The sequence below is a fragment of the Brassica oleracea genome, chromosome C6, assembly GCF_000695525.1.
Source record: "Brassica oleracea var. oleracea cultivar TO1000 chromosome C6, BOL, whole genome shotgun sequence".
Classification (NCBI taxonomy): domain Eukaryota; kingdom Viridiplantae; phylum Streptophyta; class Magnoliopsida; order Brassicales; family Brassicaceae; genus Brassica; species Brassica oleracea.
In genome coordinates, this window is record NC_027753.1 from 5,308,606 (window position 1) to 5,315,249 (window position 6,644).

Genomic DNA, 6,644 nt, shown 5'->3' on the forward strand with positions numbered 1-6,644 from the left:
ACATTAAACAAATTATGACATAAAAACCTTATGTTTTCCATCGAACACATTTTTGAAAAAAGTTAACAGTAGTGTTTCTATAGTTAAATTATTTTGAATTTTATCTTGCATATGGTTTTGAAAGCTTTCAAATCAACCATCGAATTCATACATGTCATTTTAATGTTTTTAGTCGTTTATTTAAGGTAAACTTACATTTTTGTAATTTAAAGCCGTTTTAAAAAAATTCAAAATATAACATATAAAAAAATTCTAACATATAAGAAAAATATAACATACAAGGTGTCCTAATTTTTGTATTTTAAAGTCATTTAAAAAATATATATATAACATATAAGGTTTCCTCATTTTGTAATTTAAAGTCATTTTAAAAAATTCAAAATATAACATATAAGAAAAAATCTAATTTTTTTATTAATGGTTAATGTGATTGTTTAATTTTTTTAATAATATAAATTTAAACAAAAATGAAGAAGTATGCAAAAATTGTTATCAAATCTTTATTATTCATAATCATTAATTGCCATATATATGTAAATCATATTAGGTTATTTCGTAGCTTTTATTTAAGGAAAGAATACACACTTCCTATATTTTAGGTTAATATAATGTTCTCTAGTGTTATATAATTATAAAATAATGTGACATCATTAGATTAAACTATATTTTATATTAGATGCTCTAGAATTCTTTGAAATAGAATTTAGAAGGCATTTAGAGTGCCACCTACGATTTGAGGTTTTTTTTTAATTAATACAAAATTAAGGTTCTAATTTTTCAATTGTTTTTCAATTAATATATAGGGGATAGTTACACAAATATCCCAAAATAGATAAGCATTATCTTATATTTAACACTTTTCTATTTTTCTTTTAAATTTCGTTTCCCTTTTTCGGAGGTGTTTATGAAAAAGGGATTGTTTGCCTGTGAGACACCGTCTAAACTATTAAAACAGGAAGTACATTTTGTACTTACCCCAGACTTTTCCTACATATTTACGATCTTCTGCCACTGAATCCAAAACACAGTCGTTTTCTTGAAAACTTTTAGATTCTGGGTACCTCCATCCGATAATTACTCAATTCTAAGCCGCATTCTTTTGCCACTTCCGACTAGGTCTCAGAAACCTATAATTGAATCGAGGGTTTATGTATAACATCGATTTAGATATTTACAAGAAAATTGTAACAATTTAAAAGGTGTGATTATAGGATGGTTGCTTTTGTTGGTTTGATTTGCCATGTAAATATGTTCAATTCACCATCGACGCTGGGACAGGGTCGGTTTCATCTCTTTGTTTCAATACAGGTTTTATCTCTTTTCTTGGTTCTCTTTCCCTAACAATTTCATCTTTTTGTTTCAAGTGGTGATACGTTTTTTTATTTATTGATTCAAGTAACAAGAACATTCTCTATTTTTCTTATGGAAACAGAGAAACTTATCAATGGAAGTAGATTCTATGAGTGAAATCGAAGGAGAAAGTGATAATAATAGTTTGAAAATACATGTTCATCATGACAGGAAATTGCTGACTGGTTTATATAAAGAATTAGAGGAAGAAAGAAGCGCTTCAGTGGATGCATTTATAGATGTGAGTGTATTATATAATATACTTTCTAGATTCCACTGACATGGTATTTCTGTCCAGCATAGGCTGGTAAGGGAGTTTTACTCTGAGAAAAAGATAAAAATAGCACTAAATCAAGTTTTTGTTCTTTAACTAGCATTCAAGGTCAAAAGTCACAAAAATAGCACTTAATATTTTATCAAAAGTCACAAACTTAGGGTTTAGAGTTAAAGGGTGGAGTTTAGGGTTTAGGGTTTAGGGTTTAGAGTTTAGGGTTTAAGGTTTAGAGTTTAGGGTTTATGGTTTAGGGTTTAGGGTTTAGAGTTTAGGGTTTAGGGTTTAGAGTTGAGAAATGATGTTTTGGGGATAAGATTTCAAATTTTGAAAAATAAAAAAAATTAAAATTTTCAAAGGATAAACTTAGAAATGTGCTATTTTGGTCATTTTAGTTTTTGAATGCTATTTTTGTGATATAAACTTAGAAAGGTGCTATTTTGGAGATTTGCCCTTTTACTTTTATCAATGCTTTTTATATGCCTCAGGTTCGTGATGCTATAATAGGCATAATGATTAGCTGTTTAGGCAAGCTCTGTTGAAAGCTCTGTCTCAGTTCACATCCATAAGGTGGTTTCTCTTTTATGATCAACCCAGACAAATCTAGGATAGAAAAAAAAAACACATATGATGGTGCAGCCCCTGTCTTATTTGTTAAGTAATATACTTTCTAGCTTCCACTAACATGGTATTTCTGTCCAACATAGGCTGGTAAGGGAGGTGAACTGGCACACGAGGAAACAATGATTATAATCGGAGCCCTAGGTTTAAGCGAGAAGGTAAGGATTTTTATTAGCCATACATTCATACGGATCTGAATGAGTTATGGTCTACATGAAATGGTTTGCTTATGATATTTGTTGCAGGATACTGCGAATGGAGGACGACTGACTTACTGATGCTTACTTTCATTTTGTCGTCATCCAGTTTGGAACATACTTAACTTTCACTGCTTTCGAGATTACTTCCACTGGTTTCATTCATACGCTTCCATTTCTTGGAAGTTCAGAGTGGTGAGGATAATCAACAAAACTATATACTAATATATAAGTTGATGCAATAAATTATTGACATTGTACACATATTATTTTAAGGCACCAAGAAAAATATGCCAAATTATCGTTAATTTTTATTTTAAAAAACTTCAAGATTTTTCAAAATATGTTTCTTTCAAAAACAAAAAGGAAATAAATATTAAATTTACTAAATAAAAATGAAAAAAAAACAATTAAGGAACCAGTTTGATATATCACAAACTGGCTAAACCACTACTCTTACTAACTGGTTCCTTTTCATTTAGAAACTGAGCTGTAAAAAATTGAATTTGAGTGAAGGGTTATGGAAATGTATTGGACTCGAGTAAAATTGATGTTTGGGTTCAAAGAATTTTGCAATGACAAATTTTCTTTTGATGGACTATATGTTTATCATACACAATAGTCAAAGAGTTGTGATTCTTTATTTCTGTATGCATGAGATAACGACTACATGCACGTCAATTAATTTGATATACTAGGTCTATAGGTAAATTTAAAATTTCCAGAAAAAACTATCTCTCACAAGCAATGACTACGAGTCATATGAATTGACTTTCAAGTAAGTCAAATATGCAAATCACAAAGTAAATGATATTCACAATCTATTCTTTTAAAGCTGAAGTACAAAGTAATACTTGCCTTAATTTTAAGTGATTTTTTACATATTTTCATTTCTTTTTAAATTAATTATAACCACTTCATTAACTGTATTTTCTAATTAATTAAGCTTCATTTATTATAGAGTACAAAATAGAACTTACCTATTTTTAAGTGTTTTTATTACATCTTTTACATCTCATTTTTCACTTTTCCTAAATACTTTATTAATTATATTTACCATGATAACTGAAAACATTTATTTTACGTGTTAACCAAAATAATTATGACAAGAATTCAACCGACCCATTCGGGTACAAATCATTTTTTGTATCGGATTTTTAGGTTTAAAATTAAACTTTGTTTGGATATTATAAATTTTCAGACGGAGTTTGGATTTCGATCCTTCTGGGTCCGAATAATTTTGTAGGAATCTAAAATATCCAAATAACTTATATTTTTAGAAATGCCATTAAACAATTTATAAAAATGTAAAAATTAACATCCGCACGGGTGTGCGGATCAAACTCTAGTTAGTCTTCTTCTTACGTTCAACTGCTTCGTCCGGTTTTCTTGTGAAGCAACTTTTACTATTTTAACTTCCAGCAATTAAATCATATTCTAACATTTGTCCCAAAAAAAAATTAAAAGTAATCGTACACTAACCAATAAGATTGTGTTATTTCATATTTAGTATATACCTTCTAAATATATATATATAGTCAAATTATATTATGTTTTAAAATCAAAAATAATAATTAAATAAAAATAGTACTAGTAGAAAAAAATGATTTTTTAATATTTTTGACGATGTCAGTAAATATTAAATCCTAGATCTTAAATCATTAGGTAAACTTTAAACTCTTGGGTAAATTGTAAACCTTTGGATAAATTCTAAACTCCTTTGGATAAATTCTAATAAATCATAGAGTTTAAAATTTATCCAAAGATTTAGGATTTATAACAAAGTTTAGGGTTTAGCAATCTCATATAGGGTTTATGGTTTAGGATTTAAGGTTTAGTAAATAAAATTAAGGTTTATAATTTACCCATGGATTTAGGATCTAAGGGTTTAGATTTTAGGGTTTAGTGTTTTGATGACGGTATTAAAAATGTTTTATAAAAAATTCTTTTTTTTCGTAGTTACTATTATTTTTTATTATTTTTATCTTTTTATTTTAAAAACATAATATATCTTAGTATATTTTGTTTTTTTAAATAACAAATATTGAAAGTATAAGGGTCCGACTGGTGACCATCCGGGAAACAAGAGGAACGAATAAAAAAGGAATGTACGGGAATAAAATACCAGGAATGAAAAGGAATGGTTATTCCTTATCAAATTTGACAAGGAATAATTTTGTTCTTTAATTCTCTACAAAAAAGGGAATGAAAGGGAATGAGAGGAAATTATTATTCCTTGTGAATGGTAATTTTTTTTAGGAACGTCAGGGAATACATTATTTCTCGTCGTTCCCTGGTCACCATTCATACCCTAAGTTTATCGTATGGCTCTTATTTTAATTAGTTCGAAGGGTTTGACACCATTAGTCTTCCTCTACATTCTTCGAGTTCCTTCCTTCTTCAGGCAAAGTGTAACCCTAAAGTTCCCGAGTTTTTTACTCAATATCTTCGTCACTCCTCATGCTGAAGCTCTTCACATAAGCTCTTCACATACCGGAGTTCCCACAAATTGGCTCGTCGACCTTTTTTCTCGACATTAACCGATTCCAAGCCTACCGACACTGTCTCTGCTAAACCTTGCCTCGACGAGAGAGAAACGGTTTGTAGAAATTCTCTTAAAAGCTAGAAACTTCTATAATATTACTGTTGGGTACAACTCTTTTCATTAAGCTTTGTGTTGGTTAACTTGCAGGTTGTAGCATTGCCGTTTCTCAGCAAGCCTCTTATTCCTGGTTTTTACATGCCCCTTTATGTCAAGGATCCTAAAGTACTTGCAGCTTTACAAGAGAGCAAAAGAGGTCAAGCTGCATATGCAGGTGCTTTCCTTTTGAAGGATGACAAAAACGCTTCATCTTCTTCTAGCTTTGAAACAGTGAATACACTAGATAAGCTGAAAGGCAAAGAGTTGCTTAACAAAATTCACCAAGGTGGCACACTTGCTCAGGTTACATACCTTACGTTAGCAATGTATTTTTTTTTCCTTGTAGATCTATTTGAAATACTATTAACCATTTGCCAAGTTATTTCCAGATTTGAAGTATCCAAGGTGAGCAAGTCATCCTTTTTGGTCGCAAAAGACTTCAAATAACAGAGATGGTAAGTTAATGGAGACACATTCTTCAACTTTACTCTTTTAAAAGTTCATTAAAAGTAACCATGCGCTTTGCCATTTATACAGGTGAATGAAACTCCTCTAACTGTCAAAACTCATCATATAAAGGTGTGTTTCGGTTTTCAAGCCTTTCCTCTCATGATACAAAGTGATGTTGTCTCTAAGACATCCTTTTCATATGTGCCTATTCGTCCTTTGTTTGCAGGATAAGCCATATGACAAGGACGATAAGGGCATCATCAAGGCAACCTTTGAGGTTATTTCTATCCTTAGGGATCTCTAAGAGACAACATCACTCTGGAGGGATCAAATTCAGACATATGCACAGGCATGTTCACTCCATATTTGGTACTGCATGCTGAGCGCACGTTAAATAAATATGTGTTGGGTTCCTTCTAGATGGAGGAAACCCATTGGGTTTGATTGGTGATAACCAAACTTGGAAGTTGGCTCATTGGTATTAGTCCATGAGTTTATTATTGGGTCTTGGAGGTTCTTAGGGTTAGTGAGACACATATATATAGTCTGTTGACCTAATTTTTATGGAGAGACTTACAAGAATCAAAAATACAAAAGAGAGAAAAGAGGGAACGAGGCAGAATTTCGTCTGGGTTTGTCAAGGCAGATTTGGAGGGTCAAACTGATCTTGATCGGGCTGATATTTTGTGGGAAGCTTCTTCCATCAGTGGGTTAAAGGTTCACCGAAAGGATTTGGATTTCAACGGTTGGATCTTCTGTTGTCTGGGTTTTAGTGAAGCTGGTCGTCACAGTTCTTCAGCAGTGCTGTCTTGAGTGTTTGGTAAATCCGACGGTGAGATCTTCTCTGATTGAGCTGAAATTTGGCAGAGGTGTTTTGGACTGGTTTATCTTGGATTTTTACGGTGGGATTAGTCTCTGGTTTCCGGAATCCTTGTGTGCTGAGGTCGTTTGGTTGCTGCTGCTGGTTTTGAAGCTTTGTGTTGCTCTCTTGTTGTTATTGTTCTTGTGTTGGAGGTAGCTCTTTGTAGCTTGAGTCTCTGTTCTGTTCAGGTTTTGAACAGTGAAGACGTGGTTGTACTCACATACATTTATATAGTGGATTGTTGAGTGAACT

At 31.5% G+C, this 6,644-nt stretch overlaps 1 protein-coding gene and 1 pseudogene across 5 annotated transcripts; both read left to right on the forward strand.

Moving 5' to 3' along the window:
* The first annotated feature begins 1,097 nt into the window (after window positions 1-1,097).
* Window positions 1,098-2,728, forward strand: LOC106299492. Of its 5 annotated transcripts, XR_001261793.1 has the most exons (5): window positions 1,098-1,308; window positions 1,522-1,591; window positions 2,110-2,191; window positions 2,329-2,400; window positions 2,488-2,728. XR_001261793.1 is itself a non-coding variant. In XM_013735576.1 (4 exons), the coding sequence occupies exons 1-4, from the start codon at window positions 1,213-1,215 to the stop codon at window positions 2,518-2,520; spliced, it is 360 nt and encodes a 119-aa protein (XP_013591030.1). In that variant the 5' UTR covers window positions 1,098-1,212; the 3' UTR covers window positions 2,521-2,728. The 5 variants fall into 5 exon arrangements, 1 of the variants encoding a protein (XP_013591030.1); XR_001261795.1 differs by lacking the exon at window positions 2,110-2,191; XM_013735576.1 differs by lacking the exon at window positions 2,110-2,191 and having other exon boundaries at window positions 1,433-1,591.
* Window positions 2,729-4,065: 1,337 nt separating this feature from the next.
* LOC106297292 overlaps window positions 4,066-6,644 on the forward strand; it is a 10,694-nt pseudogene continuing 8,115 nt past the window's right edge.

Excerpts from the sequence above, each read along its gene's own strand:
- LOC106299492 (XM_013735576.1), top strand. The coding sequence starts at position 1,213 with ATGGTTGCTTTTGTTGGTTTGATTTGCCATGTAAATATGTTCAATTCA. Across the intron at positions 1,309-1,432 it reads ATCTCTTTGTTTCAATACAG|AGAAACTTATCAATGGAAGT; the intron begins GTTTTATCTCTT and ends TTATGGAAACAG. Across the intron at positions 2,401-2,487 it reads CCCTAGGTTTAAGCGAGAAG|GATACTGCGAATGGAGGACG; the intron begins GTAAGGATTTTT and ends TATTTGTTGCAG.